At 35.0% G+C, this 24,598-nt stretch overlaps 2 protein-coding genes across 2 annotated transcripts; both read right to left on the minus strand.

The window, feature by feature from the left end:
* Positions 1–5,524: 5,524 nt before the first annotated feature.
* On the minus strand, positions 5,525–7,156 carry LOC117681703 (G-protein coupled receptor dmsr-1). Its single transcript, XM_034447308.2, has one exon. It carries the CDS (start codon positions 6,884–6,886, stop codon positions 5,690–5,692), a length of 1,197 nt encoding a protein of 398 aa, XP_034303199.2. The 5' UTR covers positions 6,887–7,156; the 3' UTR covers positions 5,525–5,689.
* Positions 7,157–9,024: 1,868 nt separating this feature from the next.
* Positions 9,025–11,617, minus strand: LOC105325107 (G-protein coupled receptor dmsr-1). The gene has a single exon (XM_011424488.4). The coding sequence runs from the start codon at positions 11,106–11,108 to the stop codon at positions 9,993–9,995; it is 1,116 nt and encodes a 371-aa protein (XP_011422790.3). The 5' UTR covers positions 11,109–11,617; the 3' UTR covers positions 9,025–9,992.
* Positions 11,618–24,598: the final 12,981 nt, after the last annotated feature.

The following is a 24,598-nucleotide window of genomic DNA, read 5'->3' on the forward strand; positions in this document are numbered from 1 at the left end:
AATTTCTCAGAAATATTTCGATTACTGATACTACTTGCCATGCAAAATCACATATCGCTGATTTTAAAATAAATGATAATCGATAAAATCAACTCCCGTCAGTACTTCAGTACTTTGATTATATACCGTAAGTAAATGACTTACTTATGCCGTACTGTGACATCATAGATGCTAAATGCAACATAATTATGACAACATTCTACTTATTTAGGTTGACATGCGAGGTAACTATGCAGATAACAACATATTTATGTCGCCATATCACTTATTTATGACATCATGCCAGTTAATTATGTTAACATGCACGATATTTATGGTGACATGCGACTTAATCATGTCTACATGCGACTTACTTTTGTCGATATTCGACTTGTTTATGTCAATATGCAATTAAGTTATCTCTCATGTTGTTATGAATAACTTGCATGCAAACATAATTATCTCGCATGCTAACTTAATCAAATAGCAGGTTGGCATAAATAAGTCGCATGTCAGCATAATTATCCCGCATGTTGACATAATTATCTCGCATGTTGATATAATTATCTTGCATGTTAACATAGATAGGTCGCTTGTTGTTATAATCATGTTGCATCTTGCATTTATGATACCAGATACGGGTGTAAGTAATTGATTTTACCCATATAAAATCGGGTTCTATTTGAAGATTTGTAACTTGCATGTAGATATAATTATCTTGCATGTAGACATACTTTTCTTGCATGTTGACATGTAGGGGCAGAAATATGCCACCATGTACTCAATACTTCTTATGCTCGTTTGCTACAATTAGTATATCATATTGGTTTGCATACAAGTTACTCATGTAAAATGGAAAATCTATGTGGAACATAATAAGATCAGAAAGTAAAGACGGCAGCGCCTGTTACACGTGATATCCCAAACAAACAATCTTTTTTTTCAGAATTCAAGGGAAAGATCAATTTCCACAACGCTTAAAACTGTCGCTTTGTACCTATCAGTGTATAATTTATAATCAGTTTGAAAGTCTATAAACACTTGCATGTACTTGTACGTAATTGAGAACTTAATACATTGCACAATTAAAGTCAGTGAGTTTGCATTGAATTACCCGCCATAGATTGTATTACAATGAAGATTAGCCACATCAAGGATAAACTCGAAGTTATTCTCACACAAAACGAACGAGCTTCTTTCCGGCTTCCTGCAGACAAAGTTGATGTTACTAAGTCGTATAGCGTGAAGTACATGTACTGTGTAATACTAACCACCAGTCGACCTTGGACCTTAATTGTATTCTTGCTGCCCTTATACCGCCATGTGTTATCTACTTTTTATTAATTATAAAATATTGATCTTTACTGGTAATGGACATTGGCTAAATGAACGCCTTTTGGTTTGGTTCAAGGTCGCGCCAGATTATCTTTGGTATTACTTGACCTTGAGGACATTGCTATCACTAATCATCCGGGGTCTTGCTGCTCTGTACTCATTCGTCGCTATCAAGAGCCGGCGACTGAGGCCGGGAAATACTTCATACTGGGCTGAATAAACACGTCCAATATCTGGGGTAATTCTTTATTAGTCAGTTCTTAATCGCGCTTTTTATTTTAGAAAAGTTTTTTTTCAGTCAAGACCAGAATTAGAATTGACTCTTTTTATTCAGAAATCAATTATTTAGCAATCTTCTTCAAAGAATTGGGGTAACCAAAATATCTCTGTTGTCGCACATCTTTGATAGAAGTTCCAGTAACATCTACCTGCTTGAAGCGGGTTAATTAAAAATATTTTGATAAAAGGACTGATGCGCATATATGCATTGCTCTACATTGTATAAAATGAAATCCATAGAAGTCTAGAACGTGCTGATTAGATACTACAGTGTCGGAGAAAAAGTAGATTGTTTTATACAAATGAACGAACATTGCCAGTGAAATCACTGTAGTTGCTTCCGTGCAATATGGGTAATAAATCAATGTAGATGCAAGAACAATGACAATTAACAACAAACTCAAATTAAAATGTTAAAGGCAAGTCAAAGCTGTATTCTGGGCGCCATCGTCATTGTAATACAGAAGAACACGAGGGCACGGAGAGAGAACAGTTTTGGAAGATGATGGATTTGGTTGCCAACTTCTTCTGTTGGTTGTGCGTGTCACGATGACGTTTATAGGACAGGGGCTTGGGATTCGATGACTGGATTCCTTGATGAATGAGGAAACGTCTATCCCCACAAAGTAACGATCCAATGCATATCTTCACGAGTTGCAGAAAGGTACTCCTGAATTTACTACACATAGCGATGTAAACAAAAAAGTTCACGCAGCTGTTGAAGAGGGCAGTTAAGTCTATAATGTCCCCAACGTGTGAATACAGAAGGAAATAAAAAAAATGGCTCTCCCCACCCTCCAAGCCCGACAAAAAGGCCACAATCCCGACAGGCAACTCTGTCAGGAAGTAGACGGTTACTATGATGATGAGCATCAGAGTGGACCGTCTGTAACGTTGTGATGCAATTGCGGACGGATGAGAGTCTCGGTTTAACGTGTTGTTTCGTTGTTTAGCTTGTCTAATTTTATGGATCATTATCAAACAAAGTACAATCATTGCTAAACTAGGCAGAACTTTGAAAATCACTCCGTAGAGCCACAGTAGAACTGTTTGGTAGACTATATTTGTCTTTACGAACACTGTCTTCCGAATCCAATACCCTTTAACACTTTCTTGGTCCGTGGAATGGTATACCTCATAATAAAGGTAGAACGGCACCGTGGCCAGGGAGGTCGCCGCGAAAACAGATATCACCGTTACCTTCGCTCGCCACCTTGTACAGTATTGCTTGGAAATTTTATTATGGCATACTCCTAAGTAACGAAATATGGCGAGTGAAATGATGAGCCAATTGGAAAAAGTATGGAAGGCAATAAATTCATGGAAACATATCACAACCAGATACATCCCAGACTTGGAGTGATAGGTGAGTTTGCTGGGACTAGTAACAACAAAGAAATACGTCACGTACATAAAATAGAAAAATAACGACAGTCCATCTGCAAATGCAAGAAATGTGAGGAGAAAATTGGTACACGTCTTAATCTCCTGCTTGCACCAGACAATGGCGTTTATCATATTGAGAACTAAACCGAGGAGGCACAGTCCCCCCGCGATATAGCCATGGATCAGGCGGTACGGTATCACGTCCTGCGATAGTTCACCTGCATCGCTGCTATTGTTGTACATGTCTATCCTCTACCTGTTCAGGTGTAGATATTTATCCAATGCGTAAATACTGTTCATGAGGGTACTTATATAAATAATTTTCCACGCCAATACGTCATAAACCCGGAGAGTGATCGGGGACTTCTGGCGAGGAGTCATCAGTTTAACGGTTTAATGATTGCCGGTATAATAAACCCGGGGACTCTTGGAGGGCATCGATTTTCCGTCCTTTAAAAAATGATTGTTTTCTCGGAGCCTCACTAACAAAGGAATTATGGATGGAAACATATCGTCTTCTTTGTCAGATTTATGCTTTTTATTCGTTAATTTTGAACATGAAAGGTAAAGTCGGACAAAAGAGATTCTATAATACGAAACAAAATTAATGAACTGTTAGACAAGATCAGAACAAATAGCTTTGGCTGACGTTCTTCCTGAAGAAATAGAACAGTGGTCCAATTTGTACACAGGGCCTGCCGAAGAAAACATATAATAAGAATTTTTAGAATATACCGTAAAGACTTTGATGTTGAATCTTTAAACATCTGCTTGGTCGGTGGATTTTTTGGTCTGTATTTGTTTTCGTTTTGCTTTACATGCATTTCTATTTTGGGAAAAATGAAATGAATTAACATTCTAACCAAGTCTCCTAGATAGTTTTACATTTTCACCTATAGGAAAGATGATTAAATTATTGAATGAAAGTAAATTTTAGTTGTGTTACAAAAACATACGCTTTGAATGTGCAATGGAGAAGTAAATTATAAGAACCAAATGTCCTTCGATTGTGGTGTAGCGCCCCGATAGTATACTACAGAGCCTCTTTACATCAAATTTAGACAATTTCAAAAATTACCACCATAGCCCGTATAAAACATTAAGGAAAGCATTGCACTTGTATTATATTTACATCTTTCTCTCTCTCTATTTTTTGATTCTATTATGTTTATCAGGCCCGGTGTATAAATTGTCATTATTGACGATCAACACGCTTCATAGATGGAACAGCCGATTCTTCCATTTATGTGAAATTCGACTACCACTACATCATAGTCTAATGTCAACCCTAGCCTTGTAATACATGTACTAGTATATGGAGTTCGTAACATCATTGTAGCTCAAGTTTTGACTAATCGAACACCAAACAATCCACGCAAAATTAATGTTAAAAGATCAATGAACAATGCAAACATTATGATTTAGGTATCTGAATCAGAGATTTTTAAGGAATAAGTATATTCATTCGCAGGCAGCTTGTTTTAGCTGAACGCGTAGATTTCAGTCTTATTAGTTTCTATATGAATCACAATCGATTTTCCTAAGAGAAAGAAGAGAAAATACTTATTGGATGTAAATATAATGATACTAACAGGATATATGCGTGGGACATAAAAAAAAATAATGTGTGCAAGTTTAAGTACTTAGTCAGTTTGATGCTCAGTATGGATTGCGCTCTACATATATTGTACCATATTAGCGCATTTAAGTGATTCTAGCAAGCGAATTTTCAAAACACTTTTACACAAGGCTAGTACATTCATGAAATATTGAAAAGAAACCAGCAGACATTGTAAATTTATTGCATGATGGTGAGGGAAATTCCCGAACATTCATGCAATAAAAGTTTTATCATACCGAGCAACAAATGATGATACAACATACGTCGATTTTTAATAATTTGTCGACTTGTCGAAAGCAATAACGTCGTGATCTTGGGGGGTTTCTTTTATTGTCTATCTTTGTTTTCATATATTCGAATCAAATATAGTAAAATCGATATTTGTAGCATAAAGAGGATTTAGATGATTAAATATTTTTGATTTTATCATAATAAATAATAAACATCGTTTGTTTATACACAGATATAATATTCCTTATCTTCTAATGAGAAGTTTCTTACGTTTTGGGTTAATGTTGTAAGTGTGTTATGTGCTGTTTAATGCTTTCCGGATGTATTACACCGGGAATGAATATTTTTGAGAAATACAAATTCTCTTGTTATTACTGCTTAGCCTTCACTGGAAATTCTAGCTATTTGGAATTTCGAACTTTACAGATGGTTATGTACATTTATTTCTCGATGGTTATTTTCTAATAGTAGAATTTATCAGAAGTTAAAAACTAAAGTAGGTACTTTTGCATTAAAAGATTCAAATGCTGCATGCATTTTATTTCTCTGTAAATTTTAGGTACTTCCCGCTCGAACTTAAAGTAAGCAAACTACTTGTAATGGTAAAGGGCGATGACTTGGGTTTTTTTAAACATTATGTGAAATTTTTATTGCTAAATTGATCGAAAAATTTGCTCCTTTTATTGGGTTTTTTGAAAATAAATATATGAAGTGCATCGTTTTACAGCTTTTGTTAAAATGCTTTACAATCGGATCAAGCAGTTTAAATATGATAGGTACAGTCCATTCGGATTAATATAACAAAATATACGCAAGTACTTTTCTATTTGTACAACAAATAGTATATTTTTTCAGAATTTACACCAGAGCTGACGTAACACTTACGCCTCCGTCAGTTTCTGTTGTACGTGTCTTGTCTTTTAAATCACGTGACAGTACGTCCAGGGACGGCTGGGATAACTCTTGGTTGTTGGTATCATTGGTATAGCCGGTCTCCACAGTTTCTGTTACTGCGTATTTCTTGACAAATCTTCCCAAGACTGTTCTCTTAAACTCCAGCCTGTACTGTCTGCTCATTGTGACGTAGACGATCAGATTAACGCTGCCGTTAATGACGGTGAGGGTGTCCAGGAGATCGCCAACATAGGAGTACAGTAGAAAGTAGAAGAAATGGCTCTCTGAGTATTGAAGGCCTGATACCAACGATACTATACCGATTGGGAGTTCTGCTGCCACGTATATAATCACTATAATGATCAGCATCTTTGTTGTTCTTCTGTAACCTGACGATATTCTGTTTCCATTGGAGTCTATACCAGCGGCCATGTTTCCCCTCCTCTTGTCTGCGTTGTACAGATTGCGTGCAATCAAAGAACAGAGAATTATCATAGCGAGGCATGGTCCCACCTTAAAAATTACACCGTATAGCCACGCTAGGGTGGTCTGATAGTCGACGTGGGCGACAGCGAAAGATGTCTTTCGAATCCAGTAGCCAGAAAAACCAACACCATCTTCAGCTAGATCATAAACTTCATAGTACAAGTAGAACGGAGAGGAGGCCAGTGTTGTTGCGACAAACACTATACCAATGGTAAGGAGTGCTCTTTTTCTGGTACAGATCTTCTTACCTATGTTTGGGTGGCAAACTTTCAGGTAACGAAAGATTGCCAGTGATATGGTTATCCAGTTTGAAAATGTATGAAAGGCGATAAACTGGTGGAAGCAGATGACGACCAAGTACATGCCAGCCTTGGTGTGGTAGATTAACTCGCTGGGCCCGGTGGCGGTAAAGTAATAAGTGACGTAGAGCAGGTACATAAAGACGGAGCAACCATCGGCCACGGATAGCGTAGTCAGAAGGAGGCTGGTGGAGGTCCTCAGAGCTTTTCGTGACCACACGGCCACATTGCAAACGTTAAAGAGAACCCCTAGAAAACAGATCGTGCCGCTGATGTAACCGTGGACCAATCGGTATCCCGTAACCTCCAGGTCCGAGTAATCTGAGGGCTGCTCTGTTACGCTGCCGTTGGCTATGTCTGTTGCATTGTCCAACATTGTTGTTGTTTTTATTTAGAAGAGAATTAACACGGATGACATGCGGGATCATCGCATCCGCCTAGATGACATGTATTGTTGTATTTTGGGTTTGTTTTAAAAATAGCAAATAAACTCGCACACAATCCAGATATCTTTGAGATCAGGAGGCATTGAACGCGCATAAATTGTTTACCATTCCATTGATTCCTTCGGACCATATATATGGTATCTATGAGATGCATACAAGTATATTACTTATTATAATTATATACATTATAAGAATTATTACGTTAATACCATACACGGTAGGTTAAATTAGGCCTACTAAAGAGAGGCTATACATCGACGTAAGAGTGAATATTGGGCGGATCTAAGGTATCGTGTATGTATATATAATGAAGCTGTAAATGTTTGTTGCAATGTGTACTTAATCAACTGCCACCCTATATATACCTAATCATTAAATAGATGTGTAAGTGTCCCCTAGAAGAACTCGTTAATAAAATCCGGAAGACTAACTCATATACATCTTTTATAACAAGAAACTCACTTCCCTATTCTGTTTACTATATATATATTATATACAGTATCAGAAATGCAATCCCGACAATCTAAACTTGTCTACAACATCCGCCACTAAAACTTAAAAAAAACCGCTTACATTTCCATACAATAACCTCAACTTGCTTGATAGGTTATGATCCTGAAGTGGGGATTCCCCATCAAACCCGTATTTGCATTAAGCGTTTGCATCAGACGATAGGACCAAACACCGAGTTTGATTAATGGATTGGTATGTTGTATACAACACTGGCGTTGTTTCCTAGCATCGGCAAAATATGAAGACCATTTACCGTAAACCTTACAGAATTTAAGAAACTCCAAAAGTTTTAACGACAGCAACTTCGGACATAAATAGGCAAAAATGGAAAGCTGCTTGACTATTCACATATCGATTTCATTCGTTGTTTAATTTGAGTCTTACTAGCCAATATATATCATTATCCGGTTCATTAGAGGTAACTTCAGACAAATTTCAGACAGGCGAATAAAAATTCTGTTCCATTTCGATTCATAGTTTCAAAACAATCGTGATCTATCATCAGATTTTAGAATCAATTTAAAATTTCTGGCTTAAAACCGATTCTTATTTTCTACGTGATATAAAAAATGTATAATACCTTCTTCAATAACTTCTTTGATTAGGAACAACCATAAATATTATATGAATATAACTTGTAATTTTATTGTAGACATTTTCACATACTAGTATTTAGTTACGCTTCTTTTGGGTCGAATCAAACGTAAAGATTTGTTAAGTACTGAAATACTCGGCGCTTCGCACTATCACTATTTGAAATAAGGCGTTTATGTTATTTCGAGAGAACAAGAAATAAACTGGCAAGAATGGAATCTATAAAAGCCATCGAAGACAAATTTGGCCCTACCTTAGACAGACAAGTTGATGGCATTGTATGTAAGAATGCACGGTAACAGTGACTTGTGCATAAATATTTATGTAGTGTAATACGTAGTGTTCGTTTGTTGTTTGCATATTAAATAGTAGTTACGAGAATCTCTGTTCTAGCATGTTATTCTTCTGATAAGGGCATTTCCAATTATTGATACGTGTTTTGTCCGCGCCAGTGAATAACCCGGTTATAAATTGCAGAAAAAAATAGTTTCATTTTATGGGGAATTGTTAAAAAAAATGCAAAACCGTCTTACGTAAGATAGTAATACTTTTGTGGTGGGTTGATGCATTACCATTTTGTGGAATTCAGTGAGGTGCAGTGGAAGACTTATTGTCTAAAAAAAAACAACAACTATTAATTAGTAAAATACAATCTTATGCTCTAAAAGGTTTTTTTCCAGTAAATTTGTTTGATAAACAAAGAACCTATAGTGTGTGTTAACTTCCTTGGCCCGAATTTTAGCCATAAATGTATCCAATGACTATTCACACAAACTAATCCTTTTATGACGGTGAAAAATTTACATGTATATATACATGTACAAACTTTGAACATTAATAATAAAACTATTGTACACATTGATTTCTAATTGGTCGACCCCCCCCCCCAAATTATTTAGTGAAAACTAAAGGCTAAGTTTTGCTCTTGCAGTTTAAATTATCGAATGTTTGATTAATATTCAATATTTATTATCTTTTATTGCTGCACAATGTTTAATTTTCAACAGAATAATTTCCATTAATTGATATTTCAATTAATTCAAAAAGATTGTAAAATATGATGAAGACACAAAATAAACATCATGTAATTTGAACATACGCGTATTTTCAGCTTCTCTCCAAATAACTTACTGACATGCATACATCGAATTCTCCTTTTTCTTTATTCTTATAAATATCGTATCGTTATTCATACATCACTGTTTCACGGGCGGCATTTCTTAGTGATCTCAATATTATAGTATTAAGGTAACGATCTCATCTGAATTTAATCTTCTCATACACAATTTTTCATGTTTCAAAAACAAAATCTATAAATCTCAAGTCTACTCTCGACATAGAAAGGATTCAACGCTTTATCAGAGAAAATGCAACGTAAAATAATTTAGAATTATAAGGATGCTTTTTGTGTATGGACAACTTTGATTCCAGTTATTTATCGATCAAGCCCAAAGTTCGTCGTTTATGTGTCAAAATTGAATCTTGGCACATTGGTGATTTAATGTATCTATAAAATTAATAAACCTGTATGTTACATACAAGAGTTGTGTCGTTGGATTCTATCAAAAGAACATCGTAACTCATTTGCTATTTACAGCTGTGTGAATGCAAAAACTAAGTACTTGCTTTTCCTATAATTCATGGAGATTCGGTTACAGATTAATAGTTTTCTTCGTTAATTTCTGTGAATCAAGAATCAACCCATAATGATATACATACGTAGAATAAAAGAACAAATCATTCTTAATTAATGGAGAACATGGAAATAAACTTTTAAAATGGCACGCCGTCACAATGAAACATATTCAAGCAATACTTCGGGTATGCCTAATTGACTATGCCAAATTGGGGTCATTAAATCAAACTTTAATATATGATCATTAAAAATGACACTTAATTTGCTGGACACGAGAACACCATCAATTGCGCTCAATTATCTAGATGAACTTTTTGTTTAAAGGATTTCCATTTCAATGAAATCGTGAATATTACAGAGGAAGTGACTGGTTCAGTCATTTCCAATGTATCAGAGACACAATGGACGTCTAATACTTTTTCTCTGAGAAATATTTTCCTGCAAACAGCTCTAAACTGGTTACTTAGAGCATAGTATACACCAAAATTCACGGTAGCGTTTAGAAGCGTTAACAAATCTAAAATATCCCCAACTTCAGAATACAACATGAAATAAAAGTAATGGCTTTCACCACCCTGTAGACCGGAAGTGAAGGCTGATATGCCGATGGGAAGTTCCATGAGGACATAAATGAGGCCGATGATGATGAGCATGACGGTGGTGTGACTGTACCCTCTGTGGTTGTTCACCTGGCTATCGGGACCAGTAATAAACGTCGCCTGTCTCTTCTGTGCATGACGTAACTTCCGGATCATCAAAGCGCTTAAGACTACCATGCCAATACATGGACACACTTTGAACACAACCCCGTACAGCCACAGTAACACTGTCTGGTAGAGTACATGGTTTCTTGTAAACTTGGTCTTCCTAATCCAGTACCCGGTGAGGTTAGAGTAGTCCTCAGAACTACTGTACACTTCATAGTACGGATAGAAGGGGAATGTGGCTAGTATAGTCACAACAAAGACTATCAATATGGTCAGCTTTGCTCTTTCCTTGTTACACCAGGTTTTAGCCAAGTCTGGGTGACACACTTTGATGAAGCGAAATATTGCCAGTGAAATGGTGAGCCAGTTGGACGTGGTGTGGAAGCCGATGAACTCATGGAAGGCTATGACCACCACGTACATCCACCCCTGCGAGTGGTTCAGCTGTTGACTTGGCCCTGTGGTAAGGAAGAAATAGACGGCGTAAACAAGGTACATGGACAGAGAAACAATGTCTGTGATAGCCAGCGTGGACAAGATGAGGTTTGTGGACGATCTCATGTTTTTACTGGACCAGATGACGGCGTTAATAACATTGAGCACTATCCCTGTAGAGCAGACGATGACACTGACATAGCCGTGGTAGAGGCGGTACCCAGACACCCCCTCAGGAAAGTCCCCCGGCTCCGTAACGTTGTCCATCGGATATACTGTTGGAAGTTCCCGTGTTTCACATTTCGTCAACTCAAAACTTTTTCGATAAATGAATCTTTAAATATCAACATCACTACACTTTTCAGCACCACTAAATTCTACGGTGTATTTCTTTACAATCCATGTTGTATTGGCGTACAAATACATGTAATGTTTTGACCTGTGCATCGTAGTACACAATTCATTGCATGGAGTGGTGTTAAGTTCTCGCAATCATTCAGGATTTAATAGGACATTTACGCACTTACTTTATGACTGTGAGATAATGAGCATGAACGTACGGCGAGTTAGACAGGAACAATTGATCCCCTAGTATGAAGTCAACCGTGACCATCACTTGTAAGAGCCGATCCGTGTTGTTTAAATTGAATTATCCCAATAAATATCATCATCGACGATTTCGTACTATACCGCCATGTTTTAAGCATGTATTAAGTTATTGGTCCATATTGTGCTCGGTTTGTACCCTAGGGCTTGTCACAGATGGTATTCAAGAAATATATCATTTGTTTTGTCGGAATGTTACAGAAATACATGCATAAAGCTGTTGAAGTACTTTAGTAATAATACCACGAGAATCTGTTATGTAAAACACTTAATTTGCTTCTTGGATGTGAATTGCTTGTTGCACTTGGTTTTAACTTCTTCTTCTTCTTTTTTTTGTCGATTGATTCATATATTCGCAATCTCGTTCAAAAGGGATAAAAACAGAGTGACTTTTCACTATCTTAATGCAAAAATTTAAAAAAAAACCCATTCTCTCCGGTTGCATGTCCTACCCTAATTCATCTACCAATTTATTTCTTTTTTATCAATGATCAAATTTATTTATAAAATTTTTTTAACTTTCCAGCTATATTCTAATATTCTGTGTATTGGGAAAAATGGTGTAGGCAGCGCTGTCTATTTATCATGTTTGCTTACCGTTTTGTCATAAAGTTGTTCCCAAACCGCGTTGCAAACTGAAAAGTAAAATAAAGCTTAAAATAGCATATAATGAATGATGCCAAACATATGGTCTGATAAGGCCCCGTTTCACATTTTAGGCTTTCTATTCATGGCTTTTACTAACCATGCGTACAAGGGTTGTACGGAAATTATTGAGACAACCCTTTCTAAGTTAAGAATATTAGTGAAAATTGGCGTAGACATTGAATAAACTGCTACAAATAATTTAACAATGTAATATTTAAAAATAGTATTTTGTTTTTATGGTACATAAACCAGTCGATGATCGGGGTACCCGGCCGACAAATACACTCGGCGATTAAAAAAAACTGTAACTCTTAGTAGACCTTAAGTTGATAATAAAATAAAACAAATATTAATTTTATGTGCTCATGTTGCTTTTTATTGTGACTAACCTTTGTGAAAATTTCCCTCGTGTACGTGTTCGAAGTGAAATTAGGAAATAGTATATTTATGAAGCCATAAAATCTGACTACGCCGGTGTAATGAAGTATAATGACCCCCGTAGAATAATGACCGGGGGTCATTTTTCTACGTAGAATAATGACCCCCCTAGCTGAAGAATAATTGGATTTTTTTGAAGAAAAAAGACCCAGGGGTTATTTTTCTTCATGTTAAACATGAAGAAAAATGACCCCCATAAAAAAATGACCCACCCCCCCCCCCAAAAAAAAAACATGAATAGAAATTGGTTACCCCGTATCCAAGATATGACTTTGAAATTACTTTATTTTTCACTCTGTTCAACTGATTTTAAAGTTATAAACACCGATCTTGTAAATAAATCGCTGTATATAGTTTTTCCTATCCGTAGCAAGCACACGCAAAACACTCTTACAATGCCACAAATTGATTGTTAACAGTTACGTTACTTCTCTCGTCGACAAACGGCGGGAAATGACGCATATAAAGAAAAATTCATACACAATGAGCATATTGTGTAATAATTAACGAACAATAATCATGAAAGAATAATTGTTGTAATAATATAAGCAATATTCATTGGTGAATGAATTGTCAATCGAAGAATGATACTTGTATATATCTTTATGGAAAAAGACTAAGGGGGCAGGTAATGCCCCAGTCACACATTCACGGATCAACTCCACGGTTGACACCGGAAAATCTAATGATACGGAGTTAGTACGGATGCACTTCGGAATGGATACAAATTGATACATACGAATTACTACGGATTTATACGGAGTTAAAACGGACTTCTACCTTCTAAAACGGTTTAGTAAGTTTTTCTAAGGAAGTACTACGGTGGTTTCATCCGTAGTGGAATTTTGAACATGTTCAAAAATTGTCGCAGCTATACAAGTATTGCTACGTTTAGATACGATAACAGACGGAAAAGCCACGGGTCAATACATATCGCCACGAATGATTCCGGATCGCTTCCGTAGCTAATCCGGCATTTAATCCGTGAATGTGTGACTGGGGCATAACGTAGGAATACGAATACTTCTTATTTACATTTCTTGGGGAAAGTGATTTTAAAAAAAAGCATTCTGCGTTAGTTTTGTTTTCTTCTGCGTAATACATGAACATCAATATTCTAAACATTTGTTGTAATGTTGTATTTGTGATCATGGATTGACTTTATTCTTTTAGAGCAAATTTGTGAAGAGTACCTGACTATAGTAAATCTTAATAGATAATAAACACTGATCGATTATAATAAGAAAAGATTGTTTCTAAAAGCGTTAATAAGAGGTTAACACCCATGTTAGGGGTTTGTATCCCGCTTGATTTTGATCACACGATCTTTGTTGTATCCAACGTTACCAATGCTCATACAAACTATTGATGCATTAATCATCATGATATTAACTAAACTTACTAAAGTATGCCGAGGATAAAGTAAAATATATTTTCTGTACGAGTACTCTCAGCACTTTGACGATTTTCCTTATTGGCCGTTAACCTCTACTGGCGAAATGGCTCTAACTTCAGCTTGGCTATAATGCCTAACAGTGGAGTAAACTTTTCATAATTTTGGTTTCATCATTAATTCTGGGTGATGCTCTTGTATACCGAGCAGTTTGTATTGCGGAAATCTTCAATGCAAGTATAATTCATGAATAATATGGAGAATATAGAAGATGCGACGGCGAAGCGCGAAGATGCGAAGACGAAAGTGCTAAGTTGCGAAGGCGAAGAAGTGATACTACTACCGCTTCTTGCCTTTGCAACTTCGCACTCTCGCCTTCGAATCTTCGCGCTTTCGCCTTTTTAGCTCACCGAGACGAAGTCAATGGGAGCATATGCTATACCCCCGGCGTCGGCGTCCGGAGCTGGTTAAAGTTTTAGTTGCAGCTCCTGTATCTAAGCTATTACTTGTCCTCTCTTCACCAAAGTTACATGGAGGATGCATCTGGACCTACTGAATCTGGTTCCTAACTTTCAGATGCTGGAGGAGGTTTAGGTTTTTGGAGCAGGTGCCTTAAATAGCAATATTTAAGTTACTGCTGGTCCGTACTTCACCAACCTTGCATGGATGGTGTGTCTTATGATACTGATATACCAGACAGGCTTGAGTGCTGAATCTGAGTTATAGGTTTCAGATGCAGGAGGAGGTAAAGGTTTTTGCAGCTGGTTAAAGTTTTTGGACCAGGTGCCCTCTAATGATAATATCTTAGTTACTACTGGTCCTAACTTCATTAAACTTGTATGGATGGTGCGTCTTATTATAGTGATGCACCTGACAGGTTTAAATGCTGAATCTGAGCCACAGGTTTCGGATGCTGGAGGAGGTTAAGATTTTTAGAGCTGGTTAAAGTTTTTGAAACATGTGCCCTCTGATGACGATATCGTATTATTACTGGTCCTAACTTCACCAATCTTGCATTGATATAGTCTTATGATACTGATGCACCTGACAGGCTTGAATGCTGAATCAGAGCCATAGGTTTATGATTCTTGATGAGGTTTAGTTTTTTGGAACAGGTCACATGTTTTATAGCTAGAAAGATAGCTTGCATAGTTGATTTAACTATATTATATATGAAACGCAGAGGTTGCTTCAGATGCAGAGCCTGATCTCCATTATCAAGGATGCTAAAGAAATCTCCTACCTCACTCAAATCTGCTTGATAGATAGATATGGTTGTTGTTAAATGATGTAACATGATCCCTATGATATTGTAATATTATAAAATATCGTATCATACGATATTGTATAATATGATATTGGTTTATATGATATATTATCATATCACATGAAATTGTATTTTATGAGATTTTAATATATATTATTGTATCATATGATACAATGTGTATAGTATGATTGTATTATATAATATTTTACTTTATCCCATGATATTGTATCATTTGATATGATAGAATGTTTATCAAATTATATTGTATTATATAATACAATATCATATTACGTATCAAATATGATACAGTATCATACAATACAATATCATACTATAATGTTTACATTCACTTTCTTTCCCTCTATTAAATTGCATTAGTTAATTTTAGTGATATTTACACACAACACAGAAGACCCAATCACCAAATCTGGTGCGTATGAATACATTCAGTATTTCTTCAGTATTTCTCGAAGAACAAGAACTGACTCTTCTCGCGACTTCAAACCGGATAAAGACCTGATATTATACTTACGCTGATAAATATTTCATTGATGTAAATATATTTTGGCACTTAAATTAATTCAATTGATTAATTTCTAAGTATACCAAGAGTAAATTCATTAAATTACAGAAAGAAAAAAAACAATTGTGTTATTAGAATTTAAAACGCTGCGTACTATTTTTGTCAGTATATTTCGGCTGTTCCAGTGGCCTTTCTGTTAATTTCGCATTACTTGTTGAATAAGACAGAGCCTGTTAAAAAAAAAATCATATTTGCGGGAAGGAAATACATGTTTAAAAAACGTAAAAATAAGCATTGAATCATTATTTTTTGAAAGATGTGGTCTCATAACTGCAACAATGAGTGCAAACAAATTTTCATAACGCGCTAGCGCGCGTTATACTATTTGTATGCACACACCGTTGCAGTTATGAGACCACATCTTTCAAACAATAATGATTCAATGCTTAATTATACAATATAATATATCATATGTTTCAATGTTATGATGTATTGATGCAGTTTAATATTGTTTCATATAATACTATATTGTATTATGTTTTATGATATTGTATTGTTTGATCAAATACAATAATGTATCACACAATACAATGTCATATCATACGTTACAATATCATATCTCACAATTTTTTACGGTATTTTATGGTATTATATGATATATATTGTAATTATGATAGGATGCAATTTTAATTTTATATTATTGTATTGATTAACATATGAACATATGAATAACATACAATTTTTTAACAGATGATATACGATATTGTTTCCAAACAGAATCCATGAATATCCAAGATCATAAAGGATGGTTTTCATATAATATGAGAAAGGTGGTCTCATAAAGGTGATGCCTCATAAAGGTGATGCCTCGTCTCGGTGAGCTTTGTAATCTGTGATTACCTATGTTTTATAATTGCGGAGCTCTCCATCGTTGAAATGGTCCGAGGCATATTTTGGAAATTTTATTTTTATAAAATTAATAAAATAAAATTATCCAGGGGGATGGGGTCCGAACTCCCTCTCCCCTTTTACTGCGTGAAATTATTAATATTGAATTTCCGGGGGGGGGGGGGCGGACCCCCTTCTTTCCCCCTCTAGATCCATGCATGAGCAAGGAGTGTCGCATAATGAAATTACATTGTTACTGGGTTTGGTCCAGGGTAAAGAGACGGCTGGTAAGTGACAGTCCTGAGTCTGGAAGTGCATATGTACACATTATGGCGGACATTACATTTAGTGTGGAGTAGATAATGATTAGGCATAGCCAGCACTGGTAAACATATATGTTACATTTACACATTAAAATATTTATAAACATTCATAGTAAGCGCGATGGCCTAGCGCATGCGTACCAATAATAGCATGGATTAATCTGAAAACCTTGGCGAGTACGGTGCCTGTATAAAATTCTATGTAATCGACCGAGACTTGCTGAATGCAATCAAAAAAGGCGACGGCGAAAGTGCGAAGATGCGAAGGCCAGAGTGCAAAGTTGGGAAGGAGCGATAGAAGTATCGCTCCTTCGCCCCTCGCACCTTCGCATTTTAGGCATCACATCTTCGCGCTTCGTCGTCACATCTTCGCACTTTTGCCCTTTCGCCTTCGCACTATCGCATTTGCAACTTCGCATCTTCGCCCTAAGGTCGAAGTGGCCCTATCGGAACACCATAGATATATGTAAATGTAATTGTTAAGATGACAACCATACCCCGATGCAATACGTCAATATCTTGTTATAACGGAAGGATTTTTATTTTCTAAGATATACCCCTTCTTTCACTTTAAGTTTATTTGAATATGAATTTTAATTTCTGTTACTTTCTGTAAACTGCAGCAGTAAAAATTGCAATAGTGTAAAGACTATTTCACAAATAATAAAAAAATATACTGAAAAACTTTAATCTACAAGGGGGTCATTATTCTACAGGGGTCACTTTTCTTCATGTGGAGTGTGCTCATTTTTATGAAAATGACACTTATTCTTCAGGCAAAGGGGTCATTTTTCTACGTAGAATAATGACCGGGGGGTCATTTTTCTGCGTAGAATAATGACCGGGGGGTCATTTTTCTACGTAGAAAAATGACCCCCGGTCATTATTCTACGGGGGTCATTATTCTTCATTACACCGGCAAATCGAATTTTGACGTCAAGGCGGCGAAGCGAATATAATTATTATTATGTCAATTTGGTAAAAATCTCGGAAAAAGGTAATTTTTCGTCCAAGAAACTGCTGAAACAAAAACTATAAGGCGTTTTGACTGATAGTTTAACTAGAATGAAAACACGGGGAGTTAATAATTATTTCGTGTTTTCTGTTGATTTGTATGGTAATTATAGGCGTGACGGGGCGCGTTAAAATGACGCTGCGGTTCGTTTACGGTTGCTCCAGGTCACTGGACACAAGCAAATTTATCAGCTTTCCAGGGATGATCAAATTATGCTTTGTACTAGAAAAATTTTACACTTAAATTTTATCCTGGTGAACTTTCTGTAAAATGTTCAGTGGTTTAATTTTAAAAGTTTATACCTCAAAGGAATCATATTTGGAGAATTGGAGAGGTGGTTCATTCAATAATCTTACACCCCTCCTTTCTTAAAAAAAATACACACAAGATTTGCCAAGTAGTTTATGAGAGAAGCTAAGCATTTATGAACCCTGGTCAGTCAGAAACAAAACGAGAATGAAAAAAGAAGACAATTTACCACGTGGTAGGCTTTCCGCAGTGGTAACCTGTCTATTAAAAGGGGAAATAACTCAATATAGCCAGTTTTCCGTGGGGAATATATATACATAAAGCACAGAGAAATTCACCTTTTTGGAGCTCCACCTCCGCCCCGGCCGGGGCTTGAACTCACGACCTCTGGAACCCATTAGCGCGGTGGCCGTTCACTGCTAAGAGAATGGGTTCCAGAGGTCGTGAGTTCAAGCCCCGGCCGGGGCGGAGGTTGAGCTCCAAAAAGGTGAGTTTCTCTGTGCTTTATGTATATCTTTATCATTCACTATGGGCAGGTATATGTCAATTTGAGAGTTATTGCAATGTTTGTGCTTATTATATATATATATATATATATATATATATATATATATATATATATATATATATATATATATATATATATATATATATATCCATTTTTCCGAGGGAGGCTGCTATATAGCCATTTTCCGTGGGAGATGAGATGACTAGGGGATAAGTTCACTATATAATGAATACATCCAGTGCAAAGATAACGAATTTGCATGTATATCAATTCTATCAGTTAAAACAGATGTCATGGTCTATATTTAGGAAGAATATGCTAGTATGTCGATTCTCATAATTATGATGAACAGATTTTCATATTTTTCACGGACGACAATGATGGCTATATCAATATCTCTCTTAAAAAGTTTTTTATTGGCATGAGTCTGATTGCTGGCTTATTGCCAACTAAGTCCCTGTCACGCTCTAAGTTAATAATTAAAGTGTGTTACAACGTTTAAATTTAAAAAAATAAAACTTCTGTAAACTTTAAAAGTTGAATTCAAAATATTTTTTAATAATGTAAATTATGGACGTATAGGTATTGCTATGATTAACCCACATGACAAATAATGAGCAATTATGTAAAACAGTTCCTCTGGCGTTGATATTAAATCTTTTTTAACAATAAGATTGTTTTTTTTTTGTGTTTCATACCGCTATGAAGGTAACTAAAATTGCAGAAAAGTATTTAACCAACGTTAACGGGTTGTGTATTTTTCTACATGATTGCTTCCTTCCTAGCCAGTATAAAAAACACAGAAAGCATTTTACTGACTATATCTTTCTCTGATTCTTTTATTTTCAACTATTTCTATAAAGTGAGTAGTAGTAAAAAAAAAGTGTCGCTTTTGTCGTTTAGCATATTACATCGAAGGAACAGGCAATGTTTCCTTATTTCATACGCAGACAGGTCGTTTTTAAAACTGTTTAGAGCTGGATTTTGCATACTGGTATCTTAGTCTTGCCGGGATTTATTTTAGTCGGTCGATTTTCTTACGAGAAAGTGAATGAAATATTCACTGGATGTATGTTTCACCCCTGCGAATGTTATTGTCATTCAAATTTTAAACCACGTGGTTTTATTTGACCCTTTCAGTTTCGCAGTAAAAATCGTACCTCGTGTATAAAGTCTATTTCACAGTACATGTATCTAGGTTCTTAATATAGTAGACAAATATAAAATCTAGAGGTTTATAGATTTTAAACTTTATCTTCATTAATTGGTGAATAAAATGTGTTCTAGAAATAAATGTGACTATACAAAAATTAGTTTTTTTGTCTGCTGTTGCAACAACTAACATGCTTAAAAGAGATCCCTCCTGAGGATTAATTTTCGATCCGCGCCTGACCTAGTAATAACATCAATAGTGAAACAGACTATACCATTATATGCAGAATGTTCCTTGGCAATGGCTCGATATACTAAGTTTTAATGCAAAACAGACACCCATCATTTTTTTTTAAAACATGGTATTGCACACCACAAGCATCAAACATGGCTATGATTTTATTAAGCAACCCAGTGGTTATATTTTCAACCACTCTACACGTGTTTGAACACGAACGATAACTCTGCTCTGAATATTATCGTTAAATATAAATAACTGCTAGAAGGTAAAATAAGACATACATCTTGAAAGCTTTTCCCGTTTTAACATAAATCACAGTAGGATATGATATGAAAAACGACCAGTACTTACGTATTTTGAGAATATTATCCGAACACTTATACTTCCGCTCGAAATTTCACAGGAAGTGAACAAATATTGGTGAAGTCTCGTGAACTTTCATTCGAGCACCTCTGGATTTATTACTTACTTAGCAACGATAAAGAAAACATTCCGAACACATTCGCAGGGGTGTGTTTGGTCAACTCATCACTCATACTTTTCCTCAGTCAATACGTAACAAATACTGGTATTGTCCTCAAAGGTATTTAATTTTCTCCTTGATACAGTAACATGTTAAAATTCCGTTGCAAGGTAAACATCTATGTTTATTTGTACAAGGATATGATTTTAAACTAATTCCTATATACAATTTATAAAAAAGGGAAAATTCATCTATGTAGCTTAGTTTGAGCTCATTTTTAATGGTCCATAACTTGACTTGATTGATTTAACAGAATCGACAATCGTTACTAGAATCACATCGCCCAATGATTTATCACATTCACTCCGGCAAGTGACGTTCGGTGTGTATTCTTGTTGATGGCTGTGACAGTTGGTCTATAACAATTCAATGACAGCCATTAACTGGTTCTATCTGATGAAACATAGATGCAATCGAGAAGCAATTTGATGATAAAGATTTCCCACTTATCGCGTCCACGCTTGCATCGATTCCAGGTTGCTTAAATGGTATTGAATTGAAGCAAGTGTAAGTTTCAAGTACTCCATCATGTCACTTTTTTTAAACGACGGTTTGTAAAAGATCATTAAAAATTCCTATAACTCTATCAATAAAATATCAAATAAATGGAACATAGATGTTTTTTTTTATATTTGTATTCTACTTTTATAAATTTTTTAGCATGCCATATTTTTGTTAAAATGTCAAGAAAAAAAGATGGAATGTTTAATCCAATAAATTAGGTTTATATTTGTGTTCGTTATTGATTTCCATACATTGATATATTTCGATGCAGAAGGGAATATCCTGTTGCAAAATACAAGTCTGTTAGCATACGACTTCTATGTAAAGTCGGATAACCTCTTTATATACATGTATATAATTAACTTTTTCTTTCTTTCTTTCTTTTAGTTTAAGAATCCAGATTCATTTATATACTTATATGTATATTTTTGAATAAAATAGTTCTTGAACTAAACTAACTCTTTCTTAGTGATTAAATGAAGGAAAAACTTCGTGACATTTTGAAAAAAAAATAGCAGAACACATAGAACGCCTGCAAATCTTAAACAACAGAAATCCGAATTTATTCTTAGAATATAGTTTATATGTATGTCAAAATAGCAAAAGCGGATACAACCCATCCATCTTGATTCATATACATATGAAAGAGTAAGCGGACGTGTGACCCCCTCCAATCCACTTGACTACGCTAATGAAAAGTTAAGGAGACAGCTATATATTAACAATATATGACAATAATAATTTTCCTCTCGCGAGGAAAAAATAGAAAAAAATACTTTTTGAACAACGGCGTTAATTTGTTCAATCACTCGCGCTTATCATCTAAGTCACCTATACTTTTTCCGTTGATAATTGACAACGGTTATATCAAATAATAGTTGTCGACGCAACACCGGTGACGTAATAACGTACACATGTAGGCGGTGTTTGGATAGATTCGCGTCCGCTATAAGTCCGTGATAAACTAAAGTTTTATTCTGTGAATTGAATGAAAAAATTTGTATAAAGCAAACTCAAAGTCAGTTTAAATGTATATCCACAGCAATATTTGTTCCACTATATTTAATACTTACTGTTAAGGTGCATTAAATTCGTCTAGATTACAGCAAAGGGTCAGAGATCAGAGATCAGAGAGTCTACTTTATCATATATGATGTAATAGATCTAGAAAATGTTTTAAGAGTAACCCGGAATGTATATAACATAATAAACAAATTATAAATTTATGGAAAGATCCGGGTTTCTGACAGGATAACTATACATTTCTTTTGTTGTAATTTTTTAAGCTTCCCATTTCCTATCATTCATCCAATTTGAAAGATATACTACAGCTAATTTTCTTTATCTTGGTTACTTTTTTTTAAAACACAGTTCAATAAAAGAATAGAAGTTGAGCACGTATTGAAAGTTTGGGTCTATTCAATGCAATAATAAGCTCGCCATTGCGATGTTCCGGAATTCAAAATATACATAATATTTACTCGAACTTTGATATTTTATCTACATCATTGTACTAATTTTTAATGACAGAAGTTGTCAGTGGAATATTGGAGACAGTTTTATAGAAACAAACAGGTAGTGAAAATAATTCACGCACATGATTATGAACGACAAATGAAGCGTCTTCACTCTTAATCTTGAGAATTTTTTACATTTGTTACGACCTCAGATCATTATTTTAAAAGAAATACCTGACGAATATTCTTATAATAAAATGGTGTATTGATATACAGTGGAGAGTTAATTTTGTTTATCTCTTACAAAATATATAGTTTGCACTTCAAGCAATTGTGTTTTGTCTTCATCTCGTTTGATCATTTTCTAGCCAAATATGACGAAATTCGTGGTGTTTTTTATCCTCTTGCTGAAAAGTTTACAATCGATTAGATCAATCGATGCGCATGTGGTGAACATTGAACGAAAGGCTTGACTGGCAATATTTTCTGTATACACCATCTAAAATCATCAATTTTTGCGATAAATTGAGAATTTTAAGATTTTATAAAGCGTAATTCTTAAAAAGTTCATACTTTTAACATTGCAAAAAAGTTCATTAAAGTTACGGGAAAACTGTCACTTCATGGTGTTTGCGCAAAATTAGATGTTAGAGTCTCTTTAAAAAGAATGTAACATCATAAAAAATACAAACCGATCCAAGAGTTTATGGTCTGTTAGAGTGAACTTTTACCCTTTTAGAGTTTTAACAGTTAAAATACCAATTGTTATTATTTTATCACAGACTATTGAGAATGAGTCCAACATGATTTCCAATATAAAACGTATCTGATCAAATTTTTAAAATAAATTTTGACTCTTACAGATGGTTGAGAACTTTTGACTAATATTATCTACAGCTTCTGCATAAAATTATTTAACAAAACAATAAAAAAAAAATGTCATTTATCAAAGAAATGCAATATAATTTATAAATATTAACATTATCCCACTCCAGTATCAAACTTACTCAAACACAACTCATCATTCAATAACCAACACAAGAGTTTATTTATCTAATAAAATGGATATAGACATATTTCATATAATCTACTGGTTAAGCTGTTGCAATTTTAGTAACCACTGTCATTACTTCGTCTTTGCTTAGGTTACTGAGAGATGAACTGCTTTCTTGTCCCAATTCTAAAATACAGAATAAGAAAATATAATTTATGATATCAATAAAGAATGGCCATTCTACACATAACATCATAAATTGATCTTTACAGCTTTTTCACTGTCACATTGTTCAATTTCATTGTCTTTATTGCAACAGACACGCGTCTTTTAGCAGTTATAATGATAGAGAATACAGATAAAATTACAGGCAAAAATAGACGGCCAGTCCTTACAAAATTGTCACATTGATACATACCATATCTAGCCCAAACTCTGGGTTGAATACCTCTGCATTCTCTTATTAGAATTGGAAAGTTTGGGTTATTTTGCTTGATTGGTACATACTCGGTTTCAATAAACTCTCTGCAATAAAAACCAGTGCTGAATTAATGATATATATAACTTTCCCAAAAACACAATGAAAAGGCCTTCATTATTATACACATGTAACATTATCATGATTATAGGGCAGCGCTTGTTGACAGGAATGTTTGTGACGATCGACGAGGAAATTCGAGATTCAACCTTTTTATCAGGGGTCAACGATATAAAGGATATAACGGCATGGTTTTCAAGACTTAAAAAATAATTACCGAACACCCTGACTCGCTGATGTTTTTTGGCACAAGTGTATTCTTAATTCTTTCAAACGGGGTCCAAGTCGCAGTGCCTTTGCTGCGTTCGCTGCCATTATTTACTTTTTTGGATTCCACTATTATGCACAAAACGAAATACTAAACCATTAAAGAAATAGACATACAATAGATTTTATGAATATATATTGTCACTTTATATTCATGTGTATTAAAATATTTTCTCTTGTGAACTTGATTTTTAAAAAATAAAATAGCTATTTTCGTTTTTGC

Source organism: Magallana gigas, chromosome 2, assembly GCF_963853765.1.
Source record: "Magallana gigas chromosome 2, xbMagGiga1.1, whole genome shotgun sequence".
Classification (NCBI taxonomy): domain Eukaryota; kingdom Metazoa; phylum Mollusca; class Bivalvia; order Ostreida; family Ostreidae; genus Magallana; species Magallana gigas.